Genomic DNA, 26674 nt, shown 5'->3' on the forward strand with positions numbered 1-26674 from the left:
CCTCCCACAGGAAAGGCCTGGGACCAGCGGTAGCTGGAAGAGGCGAGGGAAGAGTCTCCTTAGAGCCTGCGAAGGGAACGTGGCCCTGCTGACATCTTGCATTTGGATGTCTGGCGTCTAGAACTGTGACAGAATAAATTTCCATGGTTGTCAGCCGCCCAGTTTGTGGCACTTTGTTATGATAGCACTAGGAAACTAATGCACCCTCTGAGGTTTGTTTCCTGACTGAGACTTTCCACTGAGACGCCTTTTCTTCCATCCACTCCGTCCATGTTTTTTGGACCAGAAAGTAAATGGGTTTCTCCTTGGGTCATTGAACACTGAGCTCATGGCTCGTCAGTTCTCTTCCACAGCAAAGAGGGGAGGGGTTCTCCTCTGCTATCACGTCCGGCTCCTGCCGGGGCTGGACAGGAGCCAGGCTGAAGGAAGGAGCGCGTGCCTGTGGCTGCCACTGAAGGTGCCTCTTTGGACAAGGCTGACACGGGAGTCCGTGCGCTGCCTGAGGGGCATAATCTGGCAGGCCCCTGACTGGGCCGAGCCAGAGTGTTCGCGTGACTGTGTTTGTGTATGTGGACAGTACAGTCACTTTCACTATAGACCTCGGATGGAGTCAGGACATTTTCTCTCCACATCTGTACCTCGACAGGGCATCTTTTTATAGGTTTCTGCTCTCTTAGGCTTGCTGGTATATGTCTGTCCACATAAATATTTAACTGAGACCCTAATATTTATTTCCTTCCCACTCATAAACATTCTGCCGAAGAATCTCTCTTTGTATTTTGAGTGGTTTGAGGTCATTCCAAAATTTCTTCTCCCGCCAAAGGCTGTTTTAACTCTTAGAAAATGGGCACCGTCCCCGGGACTTTGTCATTCATTTGTATGTTGCTAGTTATGGTGACGTACTCTAGGCCAGAAGCCCCCTGGGGGCAGGCGCCTTCTCTGCCATTACTGCACGCTCGGCGCCAGGCCTAGTGCCTGACACGTAAGAGGTAAATACTGTCCTGTGAATAAATGGACAGATGATGTGTGCTCGAAGAGGAGCAACATTGGTGGCTTGTTTTCTCCCTGTTCAGATAATTAGACTTGAGGACACTGGGTTGGCAGTTGTCACAGCTCTCTCAAATGGATGATCCATCAAATCCACTGTGTTCTTAGTAAGAGACAAACAGGTAGTTAATTAATGCCTAAATTTGTTTCCAGATCCTATTTTCCATACATATGGAGGAGGGTGGTGATGAAATGGGTCCTTTGGAGGCCTCTGAAGATGCAGTGAGAGTTTGGCAAAGCAGCGTTATAACTAACTCATGAATGGGGCTGTAGTTTGGGCCACTTACTTTTTATGATGAGTGTTTGCAAATGTACATAGTATGTTTGAATAGCCTAATGACTGGAAAGAATAGTACAGTAAATTTTCATCTAGAGTTAATAATGCACACCTAGAGTTAACAATTATTAACATTTTGTTTTATCTTTGTATGTGTGTATATGTGTGTATGTGTGTATATGGTATTTTAAAGCAACTCCCTGACAGTATACATTTCCAAGATTTAAGAACATTTTCACATATATTCATAGTACTGTTGTCAATTGGAAAAAGTTGATCATAAGTTTTTAATATTATCATTACCCTGTTCATGCTCAAAATCCCTTGAGTATTCTCAGAATACCTTTTTACAGTTGGTTTGTTCAGTCAGAACCCTGAGAAGGTCCACGTGTTTGTGTTTGTGGTTCAGACTCGAAGTCTCTCCTGATCGTGAACAGGATCCCCTCCATTGGCTCGTTGATGGGACCAGGTCAGTCAGGATTTGTCCAATGCTTGCTGTGGTTTCCCTGGGCCACTTTTGGAGGAAGGAAGGAGGCAGCCACATCCAGGTTCACGGCCTCTCTTGTGGCCCCGATTGATTCCCACTGTGGTTCTTGGTGTTCTGGTTTCATTTTGGAGATCTGCCTGGACCCAGGCACGCAGGCCACTCTCCCAGCACGGGAGGTCAGCAGGGAGGGCCAAAACTTTACCTTCTTTTCACTTTGAAAGCAGGCTGTGCTTGTGTAAATATTAGGCCATCTCGGAACAGGGTAAGGAGTCCAAACAAAAATAGCAAATGAAATTTGAACATCTTATAAACATTAGGGAAGAGAAGAGACAGAGGGAGATAAGAAAACTAGTTTCCACTTGGGGCCAAGGTATGTTTGTCCTGCGTTGCTCAAGATATCTTAAATGTCCTCAACTCAAGCAGCACTTACCTCTCCTGCCGAGTTGGGCAGAGTTCTACATGCACGTGAACAGGAGTGGACTCTGGTATGTGCGGCCCTTTTGTATACGGCGTGTACAGCCACCGCGTGTGCAGAGCAGGTGCTCAGGGCTCCTGATGGCACACGCTCACGTCACAGTCCGTACAAATGCAGAATAAGGTGCCATCAGCGTCCCATAGGACACAACAATCTATGGCCAGAATGTTTACTGATCAGAATCTCTTTTGGTTTTACAACAAATTTCACCTTTACCTTTCAACATGGTCTTTATAAAAAAGATATTTGTGATAAATCGACCATTTAGAGGTGGTTTTTTTTTTCACTGTGAAAAACTAGTTAAAAGTTAGATTTTCCATGTAGTTTTTTTAAATTTACATTTTAACCATTTTAAAGTGTACGATCTAGTGGCATTAAGTACATTCGCAGTATTGTATACCGCCGTCATCACTATCTAATTCCCTTTTCATCCCCTGAAAATGAAACACTATACCCATTGAGCAGTCACTCCCTTCACTCCCTGTATCTTTCCCCTAGTTCACGGAGCCACTAAGCTGCTTACTGTCTCTATGAATTTGCCTTTTCTGGATATTTCATATCAGTGGAATTATTTAACGTGTGGCCTTTTGTGTAAAGCTTCTTTCATTTAGCATAAAGTTGCATCGATGTTGTAACACGTGTCAGTACCGCATACCTTTCGGTGGCCGAATAATATTCTATTTATGCATATACAACATCTTCTTTACGCATTAATCAGTTGATGGACATTTGGGTTGCGTTTCCCTTTTGGGTACTGTGAGGGTTGCTGCTAGGAACGTCCATGCGTAAATATTTGAACAAATATACCCAGGAATGAAATTACTGGGTCCTGTGGCAACTCTTTGTTTAACTTTTTGAGGAACAGCCAAACTGTTTTCCACAGCAGCTACACCATTTTACATTTCCACCAGCAATGTATGAATGTTCCATTTTCTCCACATCATCCACACCAACACTTACTATATTCTGTTTTCTTGATTCTAGCCATCCGAACATTAAAATGGTATCTTAATGTTGTTTCGATTTGCATTTCCCTGATGGTAAGTGGTGTTGACTATCTTTTAATGTGCTTATTGGCCATTCATTTGTTCTTGTCAGGTTCTTTGCCCATTTCAAAAGGATCCATGTTGGATAATTGCTAGTTCTATCATTACATTTGTGTTTTCATGATTTTGGCATGGTTTCTGTGAGACTAGGTTTGGTTGTGTGTGGGTGCGTGCGTGCATGCGTGCAAGAGCTGGAAAAGATCTACTTATCAGAGTCAACTCTGTGTCTTATGAGATAAATTTCAAATTGTGTCACCCAGAACTTCTTTGACCTAGAAAAAAGCACAACAGCAAATTCTTTAAGTATCTGTATCTTTAAGCATAAACCATTAGATTCTGGTTACGTACTTCAGGAAAAGTTCTTTCCCTGAAATAAGTTCATTGTCACTTTTTTTTTCATTTTCATGTGAACATCAAGAAGTGCAGTAAGTAATTTGCCCTGTGATTTTCAGCTACATTTAAAAAAATTCACTCAGCCCTATTTTGAGGACTGCCCTTTTGGAAACGGCTGACGTGAAACCCTGCTATTGCATTGGATGATACTGAGTAAACAGGAAGGGTTTGTGAAAATTCTCTTACTTTAAGTTCTTCTTTATTAACTGGGTTTCTAAATACAGTAGAATTTTCCCTTTTAACAGGTTTCGGGGAACTCTCAAGTGTCCCGAATTACTGGTAGTTCAGGCTTTGTAATTGGTTCTGTGGAGAGGCGCTGAGCCCCTTTGAGGTCAGTTGGGACCCTTTCTGTCTTTCACTGGGAAGCCAAAGTGGCGGAAAACACCAATAGCATTTGTTTTCCTTATCCTGTGTATTGTGCAGGGATCTCCCCAGAAATGGACATTATCTTTTTTTGTTGTTTTTTTTTTTAGGCAAGGCAACCCTTGGTTGACCTCACAGATTGCAAGGACCTTGTCAGCTTACGATCCCTTATTTTTTACACCTACAGCACCTGGTCTTGCTAGGCGGTCTCCCATCCAAGTACTGAACAGGTCCGACCCTGCTTACCTTCTGAGATCAGACAGGATTGGGCTTGTTCAGGGTGGCATGGCCGATTGAGACATTATCAGAACTAGTGAGGGGGACTTCACAGAAATGCAATTTTCCTGGGCTTTAATCTCCATGGAATCCAAGTCAATCCAGTTGTAGAACTGGAAATCTTCTAACTTTATACACTGAGAAACAATGTGCAGAGTGATTTAGGTGACTGAAGATGGGATCATGTGACGTTGGTTTTGAATTTAGATGCTTATTATCATAAGTTCCTGGGTTAAATAATTTAAATCTGTTCCTCAGTTTCTTCACCTGTAAAGTGGAAATAATGACACAAATATAGCTCATTAGGTTGTTGTAAAAAAACGAAACAAAACTAAGACCATGTGAACATGTGTAGTCACATGTAAAGTGCCATAGGACCTTAGTAACTGCTGGTGCTGCTGGTTGAACCAGGTTTCACATATGTAAGTTTTACTATGAGTATGAGTTTGTTTCCAAAGCACTAGTTTCTAGTCATGTGTTTGCCAGGGTTGATTTGAGCAATTTTGAGTTACCGCTTGGGCTGTAAGAAAGATGGAAAAGGTATGATATAAGAAGAATTGTACTGAGGAACTTTTCTCCAAAAAAGGAAGTATCATCTCTACATAATCGATACATCTTTGTACTTTTGCATTTTCATGCAAGGTAGTGACAGATAGAGGTTAGAACATTCGACGGAACCGTCTGTTTCTGTTGGCTACCCAAGCAGATTGAGATATTTGGTCTCTGTCACAGCGGCCTCATACCCCCAACTTCCTTTTTAGCAGTACAAACGGGTGTTATTTTGAAGAGTTGCCTAATTTTTAATTTACTAAGACAGCTGGAGTTCCTCTTTACCAAATGATGGAAATGAATGATAAGAAAAAAATGAGAAGTTTTACTTAGTGGCCAGTTATTGGTGGTTCTTTAAAGAAAAATGGCACAGATAATGGAACACGTCGTCGTATCCCAGATCGTCACCTGTGACCTTGGAATACATTCTTGTTTTGCTAGACTTTACATGATTCTGAATCTTATCTGGGTAGACTGTCAAGATTTAGGACCCCGTGGGGAAATGGGTTTGGTTCACAGAAGACTATATTGTAAAAACTAAACAAACCCAGTGCTGTTTGGTAAGGAACCTTACTAGCTAAAACTTAAGAACCTGCTGTAGTGAAACCCATGGCTATAGTTCTTATTTACATTTTTATTTTTTCAGGAAAAGAAGATTTTTCAGATCCCCTGGATGCATGCAGCTAGACATGGGTGGGATGTGGAAAAAGATGCGCCACTCTTTAGAAATTGGGCAATCCATACAGGTATTAAAACCCCCTTCATTGTTTACAGAGGCAGGCACTATTGCTTTTTTACTGTTGTTTTCATGCCTTCTTTTTCCTTTTAATTGTGATATAATTGACAAAATTTTATGATATTTAAAGTGAGCAATGTTATGGTTTGATATATGTAACTCTTGTGAAAGGATTCGTCCCATCGGGTTAACACATCCATCACCTCACATATTTACTATCTATCTATCTATCTATCTATCTATCTATCTATCATCTATCTATTTTACTGAGAACATTTAAATTCTACTCTCTTCAGTTATACAGTACAGCGTTAGCTATTGTTTATTTTTGGTTTTTTTACTGCATATATAAAATCTCTTGACCTATGGTCTCATGAAGATAGCTCTGAAAAACCTGTGATTTGCCCCCAGGCATATCCAGGACACATGTCTTACAAATTTCATCACTTAAAAGTGATACTCCAGCCATTCCACGGAAACTTTGTTCTTAAATTTCCTATAATGTGGAATTCTGACTAAGTTCGGCAGGTGTATACCAGTGTAATAATATAGAACTTACTTGTTCTGTGGGTTTAAATTTGAGTAGAATTTATCTCCCCCAAAGGTAGTCAAGAATATATTTATTTACCACAAAATTTAAGTAGGGAGTGATTTACAATAGTCAATTTTTTACTTAATATTTGAGAGTCAGATGAAAAAGAGACACTTCAGTTACCTGTGCTATTGGCCTCCCAGCTTTCCGGCCTTTTATATTACTTATATTGATACTCCATTTTTCTATCGTTATTAATTTTCTCTCAAGATATTTTGGTAGGGTCCGGTGACCAGCTTGTACCAATTTGCCTGGAACCGTCCAGGTTTTAAAACAAAAAATTTCTGTATCCCAAGAATCTTCTCAATCCCAGGAAAACTAGTATGTTAGTCATTGTAGGTATAGCCTGGAATTAAAAGAGTTCGATCCACTACTTGGCCAGTAATTCTGTGCTTCCAAAAAGTTTTACTCTGAATCTTAATTTTTTTCCTCTTTTTATTAACCTTAATTCTTTGGGCTGTTTTGTTAGGAAAGCATCAACCAGGAGTAGATAAACCTGATCCAAAAACATGGAAGGCGAATTTTCGATGTGCCATGAACTCCTTGCCTGATATCGAAGAAGTCAAGGATAAAAGTATAAAGAAAGGAAATAACGCCTTCAGAGTGTACCGGATGTTGCCCTTATCTGAGAGGCCTTCTAAGAAAGGTAGATAAAGAGATTTACTGACTATACTAATGATTACTTAATATATGTTGTAGTACCTTTGTGATTTATTTTTACTTCTGTAGTTCACACTGTGTATGATAATTCTGCCTCTACCCGACTGGGGAAAATGACTCACTAAATGCAGTAAAACATTTGTAATTTGGGCCATGTATAGATTAAAGCATGTACAGCTTCACTGAGAATTAAAAAAATAATTTAACTTAGGGAAAATGTTTCTCTGTATATTCTTCATGAAATAATCCAAAACTATCTTCTGTTACCACAGGAAAGAAACCAAAGACAGAAAAAGAAGACAGAGTTAAGCACATCAAGGTAATCTTTGGTTGTTTGGGGAGAAGGCCAAAGTTGTGACCATATTAATTTTTATACTCTATCTCATAAAAACAAGTAATGTGATCTCTGTGAAGTATTTAATCTTTCTCCTTTTGCTACTGTGTTTTGTGTGCTTTGCATGTCTCCTCTTTGGCATGTACCCACTTGCAGATTTTAGTGCACATATCCTTGCTTCATCCAGTTTCACTGGGAAATTTATGAATGAAGTCACGAATTCACACTGAGCTGTACAGTCACAAGCCTCCATCAGGTTCTCACAGTATTGCTAGCTGGTCACTTAGTACCAGCTAAGCTGTAGCAACCAGCTACTATCTGATAATATTAAGCACATTTTCAGACAATTAAATATATTTTAGAGTATATCGAATACTATATATTTATGTTAAAATGTATTACCTATTTTTTATACATACTATGTGTATATATATGTATAGATATATATTCCATGATAGGCCATTACATTGGGGACCCAGTGATCAGTTCAAATACTGTATTAGTGTGGATCTCAATAGTTTTTTGCGCTCCACTGTAAAACCAACTCTCATAACTCCCAAAGGTTTTCCATAGGGATGTGTTTGTGTAGGGGAGCTTTTTAGTAGGCTGTGCAGTCTGAAATCACCTTTGTGTGTAGATTGGATTGCCTTTATTAACTAGCAGGATAGCCAAATATCCCCTGCAAAATGGAGGATGCACTTCAGTTGCTGGGCAAAGAACAGATACTGCAGTCCCAGACCCCTGGACCATCAGAGAGAAGATTGTTTGGTTCTCTGTGCTCCCTTTGCAGATGAAGAAACTGAGGCTCAACAGAGCTAAATGATGTGGACCCAAAGGCTGTTAGACATGTGGCCAAAATCACACCATTATATAGAATTGAACTTAAAGGAAATGTCAAGGATTCTGATTTTTAACCTAGAATAGCTATTGAAGAAAAAAACAAACTGTCCAGACAGCACAATGTTTAAAAACAAGCCAGTTTGTCAAAATAGGAGAAAAAAAATATAAAAAAAATTTCAGATATAAAATTAGATTTATGAAGGTAGTTATAGTTTGAGGGAAAACTTAAATAGTCATTTCAGACGTATTTACCTCTACAATGGAAAAGAAATATTTTAGGCAGAGTATTTTAGTAACCATACCTCCACTTTCATTTTCAATATTTTTAGTTTGTGACTTGTTTTAAATAAAGCACAGTATTAAGGCCCAATTTTGTTTTAACCTATTGTAAGAAAATTTTATGCACACAGGAAGGAGACAAATTTGTTCTATAAATATTTCCATGTATATCTTTAAGAGATAAGAACTCTTTAAAAATAGCATAGTATCTTATATATATATCTTATTGCATCTGAAAAAATTAATTCCTCAGTATCATCAAGTATCCAGTCAGTGTTCAGATTTGTAGTTGTCTCATAAATGTTATAATTTTTATACAGACTATTACTTGAGCCAAGATTCATATAAGGTCCACACGTCATGATTTTTGGATACATTTTTGGATAAGTTTTTTTTTTCAGTTTATAGGTTTCTCCTATATCACTATAAAAATTTTTAATTTTTCCTCATTATTGAAAAAGCCTCGTTGTTAGTTGTATCAAGTTTTCCACAGTTTGGATTATTTAGGGCCTACATTTTAATTAAAATCATTTGGTCAGTAAATTATAACCACCACAAATATGTGATTTTGAAGAATTTGGTATAATCTTACATATGACTAGATCTTAATTACTAATATTTTCATAGCATCTAGTTCAGTGCATGGTACAAAACAGATAATTAGTACATATTTGATCACGGAAGACATCCATGAGTGTTTATTGACCAAATAGAAGCATAACTAATTATAACATGTGGGGTGGGAATGGAGCTTTTACATTAGAATTCAGATTTAGTTTCAAAATCTCAGTTAATGGAGAAATAAGAATGGAGTAACAGATGTTCACTTTTCAACAAGTTTTGCTCAAACATATCTACCACACTCCACTATCACATGCCAGTGATCATATATTTATGTATCTCTAAGGAAGAAAAATTGCCTGCAATGAAACTATGACACATCATTGATTATAAGACACGCCCTATCTCAGAGATTTGGAAATATGCACCTTAGAATTGATGACATATGCTGTTCTCATAAGTAAGGGGACACCTGCAGTCACATCAGCAATGGCAGTGTCTTCCACCTGGCCTCTCAGATGAGCAGGTTGTGGAAGGTACAGCCATAGGTAGGGCTTAGCCATATCAGCCAGGAAAGCGAATGAGAGGTGTCCTCTCAGCAACCCAACCATGCAGGTCAGGTTCCATCCCAGCAAAGCGTGTATTGTGAAATCTTCCTGTAATGAAGATATGGTTAATACCGGAAACTTGCCTTTCAAAGGGACATTGTTCCTTCAGCAGAAGGCTGGTGACTCATCAGAAATAAGCATAGCTGAACTTTCTTATTTAAATATACTTGCGTCTGTCCTACTGAGTAGCAGTGGAACATGGGTAAGACCAGCAGCTTCCCGAGTTCTGTGTCTCGTGACCGTAAATGCCATAGTGTTCTCTTGCCGTTTCTCCAGGTTGTCTGAAATTGTATAGTTAAAGGACCTCATCTTCTGAGCTATTAACATACTACTTTTTGTCGTCTGTGAGAACACCTAAGCTCTCAGTTAATATGCTCAATGCAGATATGCAACCGGAGAGACTAGGTGGGTTTCTTCCACTGAGAAAATTTGTCTTGTGTATAGTAGCTAAGTGTGAAAATTTGCTGTTGAAGCCAACTCCTCCCAATCTTTATTCGAGTTGGATTGATGTTTTAAATTGCAAAGGATGTTTAGAACATGCAGGCCAACTGTCAGCGTTTTTCTGAGGTCACTCAGGCAGTTGAGCTCCATGCCATTATGTTCCCTCAGCGGACAGCTTCCCTTGGGAGACCCAAGGCCCACTGGCCTTGTCATAGGTGCAGAAATACTGCCTCCATGTTCCCTGATGTTCTCTTTGTGAGTATGCCTTGTGCGCTCAGTGAGTTGTTTTAATGTGAACTAAGGCCCATCTATGTAGGGGTACTGGCTGTCTAAGAAAATTAAAATAAAAAAAGGAACTTAGTGAATAATACTAGATTATATGTTATTGGTGCATATATATGTTTCAAAAATGTCACAAGGATAGAAATGGGTAAAACAGAGGTGGTAGCTGCCACTTCTGAGGCCCTTCCAAGTTCTAACCTCTGTGATCGATCTCATTTAGCGCCCCTCTGTGATGGACAGGTTAACCCCATTTAGCACATGAGGAAACAGAGGCACGAAGAGGTTGAGTAATTTCCCCAAAGTTGCACTGCTTTATGGAGCCATAGTCTGAATCCCAGTTAGTAAGTTTCCAGAACCTGTGTTCTTTCACCACACGCAAGGCCTTTGAGCCTATTTGGAGGCCGTGGATCTGAGCCAGGCCCTGGGGGACGGATGGATCGACTGAAATGGAGGTCATTCTCAGGCACCCAAGCGCAGCACACATGAGCGCCTGGAGACTAGACTTGCAGTGCGGTATTCACTGAGTGAGTCAGAAAACTGGCTTCATTAGAGCAGGAGTTTGCGTGAGAGAACAAGGGAAACAAAGACATGCAGGTAAAGAGGATCAGAAATTAATACTTCCTGCTTCATAGCACTGTTGGCAGGTGAAAGATGCCTGCTTTGAAACTATAAAGTGCTTCCAGATCAAAGGATTGGTATTGTGGTGGAAAATATAATCTAGGAGGGCCTTGAAGGGCACTTGGTAAAGAGTAGGCCTGGCATCTGTTAGCTTTGAATGCAGACCTCTGGGTAGAAGTTACAGAAAGCACATACCGGTTTAGCAGAACTTTCTAACAGAGCTGTTGGCTCTAACAGTGACTTGAGCTGTATAAAAAACAACACGCTTCCTGTCACTGTCCCAAGACAGGCCGAATGTCCACCTGTCACGGCTGATAGTGGAGCGAGTACAATTTTTAAACCTTAATTTGATGAAAACACATGCTTTGAAAAACAAAGTCAGAGCTACCTCGGACTGAGCAAATGAGAGAGCTTGCCCTGCCTGCCCAGCGCCTTCCTCCTGTCCTTGAGGGGACTGCTCAGAGTATAGTCTGAAACTGTTGGCTAAATAATGTATGTGGATGATTTTGTAAAATAAAGCCCAGTTGAGCTCTTCAGGGAGGATTCGGAGGGTGATATTTAGGGAGGGCTTTCTCACAGTGAGAGGAAGGAATAGAGGGGAGGAGAGATGGAGGTAGAAAGTTTAGGTGAAGACGGTGGCAGTCAGATTGCAGAGGAAGATACATTTCTGTGGACAAGACAAGAGGATACAGAGGATGGAGACAAGTGGACCGCAGGGGAGGCCTTGAGTTTTCGACCCTCATAGAGGGGTTTACTGGGAAGGGAGCATGTTCTGTGATGAAGAGGGCACGTTTAACTTTGAGCACATTGAGTTTGAAATGACAGAAAGCCTCTAAAAGCAAGTGGTGGGTAGAAAGTTGAACCTTACAGGTGTAGAGCTCAGGTATGTGTTGGAGGGCAGGGGTGTGGTCATTTACTCAAGGATGATATTGGAGGCCTTGAAAACAGATGTCTTCTCCAAGCAAGAAGCTATGTGAGACGAAGACAGAGACCCAAGGAGAAGATGAAGAGAAAAGTGAGCCAAGTTAAAAAAAAAAAGTCAAAAGGGAAGTTGTGGTAAGAATGGGAAGGAAGAGAGGGAAGACCATCTAGTTCCCAGGAAAGAAGGAAAGGGCGACGAGTGTTTCTAGGACCAGGCGGAAGGCTTTAGCCTGTTTCACCAGAGTCGTGTTCCCAGTGGCCTCGTGGCCTCCATGGTGTGCAGTTCCCTGGGATGCTTTTATGAGGCCCAGCTGTGAGCTCGAAATATTTGTTAGTAGAGAAACCTAGAGGTGCTCGTACATTTGGCTTTGAGGAGACTGGTTTTACATATATGAATTAGGGCATTTCTGGAGGTGGGGGTTGGGGTGGGGTGGGAAATGGTCTTACGGCCATTATGTTTGGCCTCAGGGAGGGGACATCTAGACAAGGGACTCTGACCCAGGAATGAAACAGAATGAGCTTGGAGCAGAGGATTGAGTGGCCCTTGCTGTCTTGTGACTCAGGCCTACCCCAAACCACTCCAGCAAGCATAGCTTTGAGACCAACCAAAGGTATATTATTTTAGAGGTCTGAGGAAGACTGCCCTGCCCCCGACTCTCTCCTGTGCTGGTTTGCTTTCACCTAAAATCCCTTAAACTGTAGACCAAACCTTGGATTCTGTAATGAATAGCTCAAGCTTCTTGGGGCATAACTATTTAGCAGCATTAATGCACCATGGAGGAATCTGAACCCAGACATAATCTTCTGTTTTGGTTTTCCTTGGGGTGAGGTGACAGGGTTAGAAACCAGGACGACTTGTCTAACAGGAATGCTGATATCTAAAGTAAGAAAGGGAATAGAAAGAGGAGGCAGGTTCAGGATTAACCAGGCCATGTTATGGTGCAGGACTGGACAGCACAGAGGTCCGGGAGACGCTGGGCAACGGCCGCTCACGACCTACAGGATCTCTAGGGTCACATGTGCCATAGAGAACTGTACACTCCCTTTCTCATCTTCTTATTTTGGGTTCCTCATTTAAAAAAGTGTACATACATATGTATGTATGTGCATATGTATATATGTAGTTTAGGTTTAGACATTCCTATTCTGATCATTTCAAAACTTTCCACTGAGATTAGTGAAGATCTCTGTTGTTCTACACCCTGGATGGAGACGTGTCAGGGAGGCACTGGCTACATTTCACTGTATAATCTACTGTACTGTCCTTCCAGAGTGATGGTACCAATGAGAGGGTTTCGCTGAAGACTTTGAAATCAACAGGTTGTTTTCGAAGTCGAGATGGGAGGAGTAAGTTAGTGTTCAGAGTAGTCTGACTTGGCCCCCCATTAGTAGGATTCGCTGTTCCATGGTAGAGGTTGTGTGGGATACAAGGTAGTGATGGGCCGTAAACGATGCTGACAGTGGTTCTCTCAGTCTCCATTGGAATTAGTGCAGGACACAGGGTCGATTAAGATGGAAGCTCCTGGACTCGGACTGTGCTGCTCGAGCAGAGACTGAGTTTAGTTCCTGTGTCTCCTGAGGCTAAAATTAGTATGATCTTAGTCTCTGAGTCATACTTTTCTCAAGTGTAAAGTGACGAAAGTATCACTCGCCACTACTTAAACTGTAGATCATGTGACACACTGAGTGGTCTTCAATGGAGAAATCAGAGTAATTTAGGTTTTTTGAGAGATACACGTCTCACTGCCTCATTCCTTTTATAAGAAACCTAGAAACGGAATGAGTAAAAAAATAACCGAAGACAGCAAAAGAAACTCTTTAAAAATTAGCAGTTCATTCCCTAATTCCTTCAAATGTTCTGTACTTAGTTCCTTTTGAGAGAATTGAAAGTGGCATAATGAAACGTTGGGGAGAGGGAGATGCCAAAAGGGGCCATTGAGGAAACGAGCGAGAAGGAAGGTTCCCTTGGAAAGGGGCGGGGCTGCGGTGACGGGCGGTTGGGGTTGGTAGTGCAAGCCTTCCTGTTGGTCGTCAGAGGATGACGTAGAGGGAGAGGGACTTGGGGAAAAGTCGCTGGATTTGGAAGAGCAGAGTTTTGTTGGCAACCTTAAGTAATAGTAAACAGTAACTTAATAAGTGCCGGGTACATATTTATCTCATTTAATCTTCACACCATCCCTGTGACATGGGTCCAGTTGTCCTCAGTTTACAGCTGTCCACCGTGTCCTAAGAGAGGCTTAAAGAGGTCAAATAAAGTCCTGCAACCTGTGAGGGGTGGAGGAGCCAGGCTTTGACGCCAGGTTGTCTTACCACCCCTGTTCCCCGGAGCCAGGAGCTTGATTCCGCAAGTGGAGCGGGCTCTAATGGGGTGTGGGCGGGCCGAAGGGAGTGAAGGCAAATGCTTGTTCAGAAGTTTGGCTATAAAGGAAGAGAAAAGATAGCGACTCAAGTCACAGGCCAGTGTGTCTTTCCCAGAAAGGACAGACTTCATATTTGGAACTTGTAAAAGAAGGGGGAATTGCTACAAGAGAAAGGGGTGGCAACTCTGCCCAGTGGGGCTGTCCTGGGCTCTTCCTTATGTTTGCCCTTTGGTACATCTGGTCAACTATGCAGTGTGTGATTTTTTTTTTTTTTTTTTAACTGAGCTATACGCTAAAGCGATACTGAAATTATAGTTAGGGCGGGAGTTTGCCAGGTGGGATCATGAAGGAGGAAGTCATTTTCTCCTCCTTCCCTATGGGACATCCCCGAGTCACCTTTTAGGGGGTTCATCATCGATTCAGAGTAGCACATAAATAAATTGATAAGAACACTCACATGTCTTAGGGGTGTAACCACTCTGGATTATTTAAAGCACGTTACTATTAGCCACACAGGATCCTCTGCTCCGCCTTGTGTTCTCTCTGCCACTCCACCCTCCTTGCTTTTCTTGGCTTCCCGAAGGAGTTGTCCGTGTGGCTTTTTCTCTCTGGCTTGACTGCTGTCACAGACACAAATGCGATCTTAACCCTGAGGAGAAGCCCTCTCATCAAAATACTGAAAGTCAATGTGTACTACAGAACTGGTTCTCCCAGGGTTGGTTGGCAGTCAGTCTGGGGGGTCCTAGTGCCCTTTGACTCAAACAGAATTGAGAAGGTATACTCAGGAAAAGGAAATTGTTCTCATTGTTTCATTAGTACGAGTGGGCTGCACTCAAAAGGCGTTTGTATGAAGCCGTGGGTGTGGGGTTGCTCGACTGGACTCCATCGGGGGAGGGAGGCCTCAGCCATGAGTCTGGCCTGTGTTATCAGCCATCCGCCCAAGTGGCCAGAGTCCAGGGCAAACCTTATCTGAGAAGAATTCATCTACAACGTCCTCTGAGTCCCTCTGCTCGGGCCAGTGGTTGAGGCATTTTCCTCGGAAATGGAGAAAAGAGCTTTTCCTCAGAAATGATTATAAAGGAGGTGGCGTGATTCCCGCCTTTGAGAGAAAGCCAGGAGCTGCCTCCTTTGAGCACTCCCTCCCCCAGAGAAGGAAGACTTGGGATCTAGGCAGTGGGATATTTTACATGGACAGTAATGTACCTCTGCTAAGCCCTTGAGCTATTGTCTGCAGATGTAAGCATTTCCGAAAGGCAAGCCAGACGCACTGGTACCATTTCCTCAAAGGAGGACCCTGCTTCTGTAGCTCCAGGCTGATTTAAAGAGGTAGGGAATGCGCTGGGGGGACAGACGTGACCCTAGCATTCAGGAAAGTAGACAGAGGGTGGAATTTAAGCTAAGAAAAGGGAGCGAAAGGAAGTGTTCTCAATTCTTTTTTTCTTTTCTTCTTCCTAGCAAGAACCAGTTGAGTCATCTTTGGGGCTTAGTAATGGAGTAAGTGATCTTTCTCCTGAGTGTGCGTTCCTGACTTCAGCTATAAAAAATGAAGTGGATAGCACGGTGAACATCATAGGTAAACTGTTTTGACATCTCATTTTTTACATACATGAGCAGCCCTCTGGGTCTAAAAATTGTAAAACATGATTCGAAATATCATAGGCAGTGGGAGGAGGTCTTGGAACCATCTCAAAATGCAAGTTCCAGTCCCCAGATTTTTAGGGCTGAACATAAAGGCCTTCGAGGGTCAGATAAAGGAACTCAGATGGTTCAGCCTCAAGAAAATAGGTCAAGAGTGACTTCCCCAAAGAGTCCAAGTAGGTGAACTGGTTTTATTTCTCCAGTGGCTAATGATTAGTGGTTCTCACTCTTTCAATAATTGGTCGCATGGACAAAGTGTTATTTATTTAACTTGGGAACAGGAGGAGGGGAGACCGCCCTCTCAGCACCTGCTCCATGGCAGACCTGCCACAAAGGTGGAACTCACCTTACAGATGAAGAAACTGAGGCACAGAGACATGTTACCTAAGGGCCCATTTGTTTTGGCCACCGTCCCTATTCCAGACTCGGTACCATGAGCAGGAGCTGGGTTAGGGAACAAGGCAGGCCCAGTTCCTCGTTTCATGGAGGGAGACAGCAAAAAAAAAAAAAAAAAACCACAGACAAATAAAGCTGCAAAGGAAAAGAACAGAGATGAGAGAGAACCAGGGCCTGGATGCACACTGGAGGCTTCTCCAAGGGGTTGGCATTTGCCCCGAAGCTGGCTAGGTGAGGAGGGGCATCGCAGGGCAGGTCGCAGAACTGCCTGAAGTAGACCACGCCATAAACGCATGCTTGGGGAGCCAGAAGAGCCAGTGTGACTGAGCGTATGAGAAGCACGAGGTTCTCCTCAGTGAGGGCAGCAGGGTGGGGTCAAGGAGATTGGATTTTATTTCCAAACTGCTGGAGAGAGAGAGAGAGAGAGAAAGAGAGTGTATGTGTGTGTGTTTTAAAAGTTTTTAAAATTGAAGTATAGCAGACAGTGAAGTGTGTAAATGTTTTGCACACACACACAGTGTAAACCCCACCCCTCGGAGGCTTTTAGGCAACAGTGTGACAAGTGTGAGTTACATCTCCGTAAATTCCTATTGGGATGCTGTGGTGAATGGTTGGTGGGGTCTCTGTGCAAGGCAGAGGCCCAGCAGCGAACTTGTATTCCAGCTCCAGCCCCAGAATCCAAAACCTTTTGGTCTCTTACACTTTATCCCATGTTGTAAGCAGTCAGGGCTTCTGATACTGGAGAGAACCAGGGAGATCAAGCAGGGCTACAAGAGCAAGCCTCACGGCCGGGCACCTTCATTTCTGGATTCCTTCTCAGCTGAGTAAGGACAGGAGGCCCCAGCCACTGCAGATGTCAGTCACCACTGCGTTCCCCTCGGTTTGGGAATTTTGGAAGTGGAAACGGGTGCGTGGGCACTTCCCTGAGCACCGAGGCCTTTGGCAGAATGCAGAGGGAAAGGATGAAGCGGATGTCGAGTGCCCTCTGTCTCACAGCAGGCCTGGCCTTGGCTTCCTCCCAGTGTTCACGTCTAGACGGGCACTTTTGCTTGGAGGCAGTTTGCCCCACAGTCATTCTGAGTTGAGAGAGGTCATCAAGACTGAGTGCTCTTCTCACTTCCCCTCTGGAGTTAGGCTACTTGCTTGACCAGAGAGGCCCAGCTCTTTTCCCATCTGGGCCCTTTTATCCAAGGCTCCAAGCCGTTTCCTCACCCTCTTGTTTTATTTTGGTTGAGTCTTCAGTATGTAACTCCTCAGCCACGGTGTTTGTCCTTTGCACCTGCCATGATTGGTGCCACATCTGCTTGGCACTTATTTAATGAGTCATTACTTCTGAGGCCAAGACAAATGCAGGGTTGGTTAGGAATTACCTACTAGATTAAGTGATTCTCTTCCTTGCCATAATAATAAAATAATAAAGGATGGCAGTAAAATGAGTTTGAATATCTCTTTCTATGTAGTTGGTAGCCCTTCCAAAGATATATAATTATGTACGAAGTGGATCCATACAAGTATTTTGAAGAAATGGCTAATTTGTGATTATTGCAAACAATAGCACACCTGATTTTAAACCTCTTACAGAGCTTTCATCTGCATGCTCCTCTGTGACCATTGATTAGCCATCCCAATCTTTGTGATTTCTGGGTAGAGATGAGGAACACAGGGATTCTGATTCCAAGGCCACTTTGGAATTTGAGTCTCCTGTCTCTTAAAAGCTTTTAAAAATATTTTCTTTAAACATGACACCATTTCTTTCAGTTCTTTTGTTTCTAAACCCAAGTTTATTCCAGTCCTATACTTAGGCACCAAGATAAAAAAGCTTCAAGGTGTTTCCATTCTGCTTTTATAAGCATATGTTTATGAGATTAAAATTGGGAGCAGAAATGAGTGCTTCACATGATAGTAGTTTTCCACGTTGTCTGTAGGCTCTTAGCTAGGGAAGTGGATTGAAGATCAATAACTTAATCCAGTGGAAGCCAGCCACCCAGCACATTTTATTCCAGACAGGGGTGGCTGTTTTGTAAGCGAATCTATTAGTACGCAAAACATGAAGTGTACTGTTGCCCTGACAAATTGCTTGATTGCTATGTTTTACTTCTATTCTTGCCACAAATCATAGCAGAAACACACACACATGCAGTTGTCAGCAGGCTGTGTCCTGGTCATGCCTTTTCGTTCACATGTAGCTCGTTGTGCATACCAAAAAAAAAAAGTGCGCCATCTCAATACTTAGGACATATCTTTTAATGTTCCATCTCTCCAGTATGGAAAAATGCGCAGGTTAGCACCTTCGAAGACCTAGCCCCGCTTTCTCTTTTAGGGGACGGAGAAAACATGCCTTATTTTTATTTTTACTTGTCTTTAGCATTGTATTATTTTTTTGTGTGTGTGGTAACTTCTGTTTTTAGGAAGCGGAAGAAGCGAGCAACATGTTGGATTGTTCTGACAATACCCCACTGGCATTCTGCCCAGGTTAGCAGTGCTTTTGCTGAGCTGTATTGAAATGATCTCCAGACCAGTGCAAAAAGCTTGCAGGTGCGGACATTCTGTCTGACTTGCCTGGGCCGCGTTTTATAACTCTGTTGTGTTTCTTGATAAAAGGTAACCCCACCCTTCAATAAAGCAAAGATTGCTACCAAACAAAGGAGGCCATTCATGATGCTCTGAAGCAAATCAGGCAGTCCTTAGGGACTAGGCGCACAGAAATTAGGGAACAGTGTGATTTGGATTTTGTCTGGATTTCGGCTGCACAAAATGCACCTTTTAGGGACATGCTTTTTTGGTAATTGCTTTCGGATTTAACCGACTTTAAAGTAAAACTTGAGTAGCTTTTCTAACGAGGCTTGGAAACTCAGATGTCAACAGGGAGGACTGAAGTTATAGGAGGACGCATCTACAACTTAGAGACCACCCTTCCGGCCTCCCCAAGAGGGCCTCCAGCACCAGAATTCATAATGACTTGAAGGTGGCCTAAGGTGACACTAGGCTGTAGGACTGTGTCTTCATCTTTTTCCAGCTCTCTTTCCCCTGTTCTTTTTGCCATTTTCCCTGGTGCTTAAGATATGAAAAATTTCATCTGCAAGGTGAAATTATAGTAGCTGTAGGCTTTAGATGGAAGTGAGTGAAGGTCTTCCATGCTGGTTCTCGGTGGGCTAGCTGCCTTCTCCTGGGAGGGCTGAGCGGTTTCCCCCTCTGGAGTGGGGGCCAGAGACAAGGCATGCAGTTTTACCAGGAACCCTAGGAAACTCAGAGCAATATGAAACTCCATGTAAGATGTGCACCAAGATATCAGAATACACCCAGACTCAGAAACGGTAATATACCTTGTTTTTCTTCAGTGGACTGGACTTTGGGAAGCCCAGTCGCAGAGGTGAGACTGCATGGGACACGCTCTCCGTCACCAAGTGCAGCTGGAAGCCCTGGGCAGTGCAATTTGGCTGTTGGCTTTTCAACCTTAAGAAGTTATTATTTACCCAAGAAACTTGCCCTCCTTTTATGAGTCTATGTACTTTCTCCTTCCCCCTCTCTCTTACAACCCCCATCTTTTTTATCATTAACTATCAAGTCCCCCTGTCTTCCCACATCGTATTTTCCAAATCTGTCCCCTTCTTTCTGTTTCTGATACTGTTCCCGGTCACCTTTGCTCTCGTCTGAGCTCTCCTTCTATTCTGTCCCCTCCCCTATTCATTTCTGACACAGAATAATTTTTTTAAAAAAAATGTTATTCTCACCACTCGCTCTTGCCCCCAGGACAAAGACCCGAGTCTCCCTCATGTCCCCAGGGTCCTGGTGACCTGGCCTTGGCCCACCTCTTTTATACTTGTTTTTGAATTTGAATTATTCTGAACAGCTTGACTTCTGTGTGCCCATCCAGAGAGAAGGCGAGGCTGGTTGTGCATTTTGTTATCGTGGAGAGGCTGCTAAAGCTCTGTCGACACAGCAGAGTAAGAAATGGGCATTTGGCAGTTCCACTGGGAAGTGTGAGCTGCCAACCCAAGGAGTCTTCCTCAGGTTTCTGCTCCCAGGACGTTGACCCTTGAGATGGCTGATGAATTCTACTGAGTTTTGATTGGGACCCCTTATTCGCTCCCCTTTATGGGGTGCCGTTTCCTTGGAGGGTGAAAAGTGCGCACCGTGCCAGCTGCATTCTTGTTTCTCCCTGTACCTGCGTCAGCCTGTTGTCGTCTGGGGCTGTCTGCCTGTGTGGGAACCCAGCTCTGTCCTCTGAAATTACTAACCCCACCAGACTGTCTCTCCTGTCATTGCTCATGGGAGCTAAACAAAACCATTGCCGTATTTGATTTAAAAAACAAACAAACGCTGGATTAGAAGTTAAAAGTCATGGGCTGTAGGCCCAGCTCTGCAGTTTTTTACTTACCACTTGATCTTGGGCAAACTCTCGAAGCTCTTTGAGACTCAGTTTCCTCATATATGGAAGAGAAGTAATAATACTGGTCTTGCCTACCTCACAGGGTTGTTGAAGGATCAGATGAGTAGAACAGATAGTATATCATAATCATAATCACAATATTACTTTGGCACTGTTATAAGGTGGTAAAATGGTATTGTGATTATAATATGATCCCACCAAAATATATTAAAATATATTTGAGGAAGAAAAGTAGTCTCCATCTGTGCTGTGCCATCGCGGCTGATATTAACAGTTTCAATTCTCAAACTTTCAGATTGGGTCAAGGAGGAATTTCTCTCCACGGACCACGTGGATCACTTGATTTTATATGCCACCCTAATAAGCTTTATTCTTGACCCTGCAGCCACCTGGTGACCTTGGCAATTTACCCAACCTCTTTGGGTTTCAGCTTTCCTCAGCTGAAAAGCAGTAGGAACAACTCACCTTCAAAAACCTTTCTATTTCTAACAGTCTCTACTTTCACGAGATTTTCCTGAGGCGTGGGGGCAACTGATCTCTCAGGTGGAGCCCCACATTAAGCCAACAATTGTTGATAGAGTAAGAATGACCTTTTAAGGAATCAAACCAGTTCATCAGTAACCAGCCATGAATAATATTGTTGTAATTCTCAGCAACTAGGTCCAGATAAAATTGCATTCCTGTGGGTGACTCTTTTCCTCCAGTGCTGACCTTAATAAGCTGGGGAAGCTTAGTGGGTTTCTAGCTCCTCTAACCATTGGAGACTTTCCTTGGCACCCAATATAGAACTGTTAAAAAGCAATTTCACTATTGGTTATGAGCCCAGAGTTTCATTAAGGTGAGATTCGAAAGTTTTTATCCTAAGCGAGGCTTGGAAAGCCAGGAGTAGCTCAGTTTGAACTTCATTAACTCTTTCTGCGAGGGAGACTGTTCTCCAAAGTACTTGAGTTGAGCTTTGGGGTCAGGGAAAGCTGAATTTGAATCCTGCTTCTACCATTTAATTGACCGTCTGCCATTGAGTTATTTCACTCTCCCCAGTATTTTTCCTGTGCCTAAGAAGGGTTGATGACAGTACCTTCTTCATGGGGTGTGAGGTCTCATGGGGAGGAGGCAAAGATAAGGGCTCAGGAAACATTAGGTTTTGTTGTTATTTATCAAGTCAGGATGCTAGACACCTAAAGGGTACTACTTCTATAGCGGATTATACACGTTTGTTATTTCTGTGGCTTTTCCGTTGTCAGGACTCAGTGTTACTGTCTGTGTGGTCATGTGGGGCGAAGTTTTGGTGGTTCAGGTAATCAGTTCCTGTGGTGAGGGGCCGGGGGGCAGAGAAAGAGAGAGAGACAGGGAAATGGACTGATGAGCAGGGGCGCCTGCAGCACATCTGGAGAGCGTCCCAGATGTTAGGGTTTCCCTGCCTCTCTCTTGGGCTTGTGAGTATGAGCTGGGAAGTTTCTAAAGTGCCCTCAGTGATGTTAAGATGGAGAGAAGTGACTGTCCCTGTCTGAGCCATAAAGTGACATGTTCCTAAGGAGATAGTTTGGCTGTAGAGATGAGGCGATTGCATTAACTGGGGATTCAGATCGTAGCCCAGAAAACAAGTTTCTTGTTGTATCCTGGTTACCAGCATTCAGGATACACATAATACTTGAGAAAGGTGCTTATCTCTCTCTCTCTTTTTTTTTTTTGGCCATAAGTCATGTATATTAAGTAAAATTAACCCCTCACAGGCGTACAGGTCTGTGAATTTTGACAGAAGCACTCGGTTGTGTAACCACCACTGTAATCAAGACATTTTCATCCCCCCGTAACGTTTCCTACCTCTGCCCTCAGCTTCTGGAACTATGGCTTGCTTTATCATTTCATCTAGGCGTAAAAAAGCCCACTTGCCAGAAGTCTTGAATTTTTCTAGAAAGCGTTTATCGTTAATACGGGTTTGCCAGTGGTCATGGACTCATGCAAGACTCGGGCTGCAGTCAGGGAGCTTTGGTCCGTTCGTTCATCTGTTCGTTCAGCAGAGATTCGCTGAGCAGCACTCTGGTGCACGCACGAGTATCGTTACGACTTGATGCAAAAAGTTCTAATGCAGGTTCTCGACAATCTCAAGGGCCCTAATTAGGTTAGGAGATGACACACAAATGAAAAGTTAAATAAAGATATATGGAATTAACTCGCAGTGCGTGGCAGAAAGTCAAGAAATGTCACAAGGTCATGTCACCTTGGAGTTCTGGCTGAGCGGTGGGGACAGTGAGTGAGAGGTGCTCAGGAAAGAGAGGTCAGTCTCTTCTGGGGTGGTCAAGAAAAGGCTCCGAAAAAGAAAAAAAAAAACAACCCAGAGGCATTGTGAAGACTGCTGGTCGCTCACCCTGCCCTTCTGCTTCCTCCCCCCTCCGTGTCATTGCTTCACTGAAGTCTTTGATTCCTCGAACTGGAAAAAAACATTCCACTTCCTCAGTTCTCATCACGTGGTCCCGCCTCGCCTGCCCCTTTGTCTTTTCACTACTGTCCTGAACTTCCTCTCTAGATTATTATGCGCCGGTCTGCAGCCCTCCTGGACTTCGTTCCTATAAACCAGGTCCTTGACCAGACTGACCTTTCTCTGCCCCTCTTAGTTCTTGACAGCAATGTCCTGTACAAAGTAAGTGCTCAATAAAACTTTGTTGGTTGAATCACCAAGTTGGGCATTATGGGGAAAAACGGTGAGGGAGAGAATTCTTAGTCAGAACAGAGGGATATAATTAGAAAAATGCTGAAACTGCTGCCATTCTTTATACTCCTAGTTAGCTTGCTATCTCCCTATTTACAATGACAGTGCAAAAGGAAATGAACTTTGGAGTATTGGAAGTTAAAGTGGCCTCAATATAAATCAAATTTATATAAGAGCTGAATTGCCTTAGAGTATTACTTTTGTACCCGCCCCTCACACACACACACACACAGACACACACACACGCACCATTTGGTTTCTGTCTCACTCATTAACTGCTTCTTAGAATTTGGGGAATCTCGTTTTCCTGCTCTTTTGTTTTGTTTGGGAGAAGAAACTTGAGAGAGGTCAGTGTCGGCACTCGGTCTGTGTCTAGTGAACTGCGTAATTGATGTTCTCGTGCCCAAATAGATAGTTCAAAGGATAAAATAAGAATCTGGGAGGCTGCCTGCCATATTTAGCCTGCCTTCCTTTTCTTTCATTTTATCCCCTCCAGGAAAACCTAAGTAGCATCCAATTTCCCTTCCATTCTGTATGCTGTGGCTTTGTGGACTCTTTTATCACATCCCCAAATCTCCTTTCCCAGCCTCCTTGGTGTCTTTCCTTTCATTGGAGAACCCATGTGTTCTTACTCTCTTCTAAAACCTTCCCAGAGTGAAATCAGCTAATGTTCTCCTTACCTTACGTTAGTCATTTCATCCCCTCCACCGAAAAAGCAATCGTAGTAGGAACCCATTTATAAACAAAAATACTTGAGCAATTAAAATACTTTGAGCAGTGAAAACAAGAACTTGTCCATGATAGCTAAGTTCTCTAGGAGCCTAGAATGTGGGCTCCTTCCTGCCTAACCTGAACATTTTATGGATGGCCTAAAAATGTCAGGGACATAGAGCATTGCATATAATCCAGACGTATGACTTTAGACAAGTCACTCTACTTCTCTGTGCCTGGGTTTCTTCATTTATAACAGGATAGTGATGGTTTCCCTGTCATTCTCATGGGTTGAAATGTTAAAATAACTTATACATGAACCATAAGTAAAACATCAATTATGATGGCAAAGTACTTTGAGGCCTTCAGGAAAATACTGTTGTTCCCATTTGTTTATTGGCACCAGTTTTCAGGCATATTATATCTAATAAATTGCCAGCTGACCTAAAAGGTCAGCTCTGTTTATAAGCAGAGCAAGATATTAGGGGCATTCAAATGAAAGGCACAATGAGATTACCATACACCTATCAGAAAGGCTAAAGCAAAAAAAAAATCGTCACAGTACCAAAGGCTGGTGAGAACACGCATAAAGTAGATCCTCCACACACTGCTGGTGGAAATGTAAAATGGTATAGCCACTCTGGACAATAATTTGGTAGTTTTTTGTAAAGCTAAACATTTAATTAACATATGATCTAGCAGTTGCATTCTTGGGCATTTATCTGAGAGAAATGGAAACTTACATTTCTACAAAACCTGTGCACAAATGTTCAAAGCAGCTTTATTCGTAATAGCCAAGGAATAGAAACAGCCCAGAAGTCTTTCAGTAGGTGAACAGTTAAACTGTGGTACATCCACACCATGGGATATTACTCAGCAATGAAAAGGAACCAACTATTGATACATACAACAACTCGAATGAATAAATTTCCAGGGAATTATGCTGAGTGGAAAAAAGCCGATCTCACGAAGTTACTGTGTGAGTCTATTTATGGCACATTCTTAAAATGACAAAAAGTAGAGAAATGGGAAAGATTAGTAGATGTCATGGATTAGAGACAAGGGGAGGAGGCCGAAGAAAGGATATGGTTACAAAAGAGTAACGAGATGCTTGTGATGGAACTGTTCAGTATTGGACTGTGGCGGTGGGTACATGAAACTTCATACACAATAAAATTACATAGAACTAAGTTCACACACATAAATACGTTAAAGGGCTCACAGGTCTCTGTTATTTCTTACAACAGTGTATGAATCTATAATTTAGATTTAGAGCCAGGTGGTCAGAATTCCCCTTGACAGTGTTCTGGGGGGTTGATGTTGCTGATGCATGTTAGACCTGGGAAACCATTCTGTTCCGTTGTTCTGATATTTCATCCAGAGGTCACATTGCCTGCGGAGTAGGAAGAGGACTAGGATAAGAATAGAGCACCCCACAGCTAGAAATGACACAAGGGGGTGGATTTTGGTGGCTCTTCCTCCTTACTAAGATTTGATAATGTCTCTCTAGACCCCAGGACAGAGATAATAACAACAGCTTCCATCAGAGATCGAGTAGAGAATAGAAATGGGTCAGATTCAAAGCACTGTCTAACTGGCCCTGGGACTGGGTCTGGATGCAGCTTCTGGTCCTACAGCTTTGGCTGTGACTGGATGGAGTTTGGGATGTTGCCACATGTAAGCACCATTGCCGGGCATGATGGAAATAGCCCTGGGGAGCCAGGTTATTGGCAAGCTGCTTCTCTGGAGATGTTAACCCAAAGCTACGATTTGCTCTTCAGTTTCATGGCGGATGACGTGTGGTAACTAAGAATCTGACTCTTGGCTGTTTGGCTCTTTTGGGAAGGTTTTCTGTCTTGAGAGAATGTGCTAGAATTGTGAAGTCAGGAGACGTTGGTGCATGATGTTTCTGTTTTCTCTGAAGTTGTAGGACAGTCACATCTGGACAGCAACATTGAGAATCAAGAGATTGTCACTAATCCGCCAGATATTTGCCAAGTTGTGGAGGTGACCACTGAGAGCGATGAACAGCCGGTCAGCATGAGTGAGCTCTACCCTCTGCAGATTTCGCCTGTGTCTTCCTATGCAGGTAAGGGGGAGGACGGGACCTGTAGAACTGTGCCAGGAGCGGGGGAAGGCAGTCCTTTAGCCTAGAGTCAACTGTTTCACCACACGGCAAAAAAAAAAAAAAAAAAAAAAAAAAAATTCTTTCCTCTCTCCTGGGGATTCTTCTTGCTTTAATTTCCTCAACCAAAATCATCTTGGACACTTTTGTTCACGCCCGTAACATTTTCATGCATGACTAACCAATAAATAAGATTTCTTTGGGGGAAGTAGTTCATCTGAGTCTACTTGCACGAATTATCAGAAATTTGGAAGAGTGTTTGTAGTGGAATCTGAGTTTAACCGAGCTGGATAGGACCTCAGCGATCATCGCTTTCAGTTCCTTCATTTTTGGAAGCGAAGGGACTTGTTCCATGTCACACAGACAGTAAGTGTTTGGGTCAGGACTTGGACTAAACTTTCAGACCCCAAGCCCCATTTCATTCCACCGGGTTTACTTGTCACTTCCACATTATGTTCCCTTTCTTTTTCGATTTAGTGCAGCTTCTGATTGGGCCAGGCAACTGAGCCCATTTCTGATTCCCCAGAGAATACCCACATAATTGCAGGAATTGGCCCAGACG

At 42.8% G+C, this 26674-nt stretch overlaps 1 protein-coding gene across 4 annotated transcripts in view; it reads left to right on the forward strand.

The window, feature by feature from the left end:
* The window catches only part of IRF2 (interferon regulatory factor 2), a 75758-nt gene that overhangs the window by 38756 nt on the left and 10328 nt on the right, over positions 1-26674 (forward strand). For all 4 annotated transcript variants that reach the window (XM_016143996.2, XM_016143998.2, XM_016144000.2 and 1 more), the window contains 5 exons: positions 5560-5659; positions 6711-6887; positions 7174-7220; positions 15601-15718; positions 25912-26076. In XM_016143996.2, the coding sequence (XP_015999482.2) occupies positions 5560-5659; positions 6711-6887; positions 7174-7220; positions 15601-15718; positions 25912-26076 (607 nt within the window). The remainder of the gene's footprint in view (positions 1-5559; positions 5660-6710; positions 6888-7173; positions 7221-15600; positions 15719-25911; positions 26077-26674) is intronic.

The sequence above is a fragment of the Rousettus aegyptiacus genome, unplaced genomic scaffold (genome assembly GCF_014176215.1).
Source record: "Rousettus aegyptiacus isolate mRouAeg1 unplaced genomic scaffold, mRouAeg1.p scaffold_m13_p_11, whole genome shotgun sequence".
In the NCBI taxonomy this organism is placed as follows: domain Eukaryota; kingdom Metazoa; phylum Chordata; class Mammalia; order Chiroptera; family Pteropodidae; genus Rousettus; species Rousettus aegyptiacus.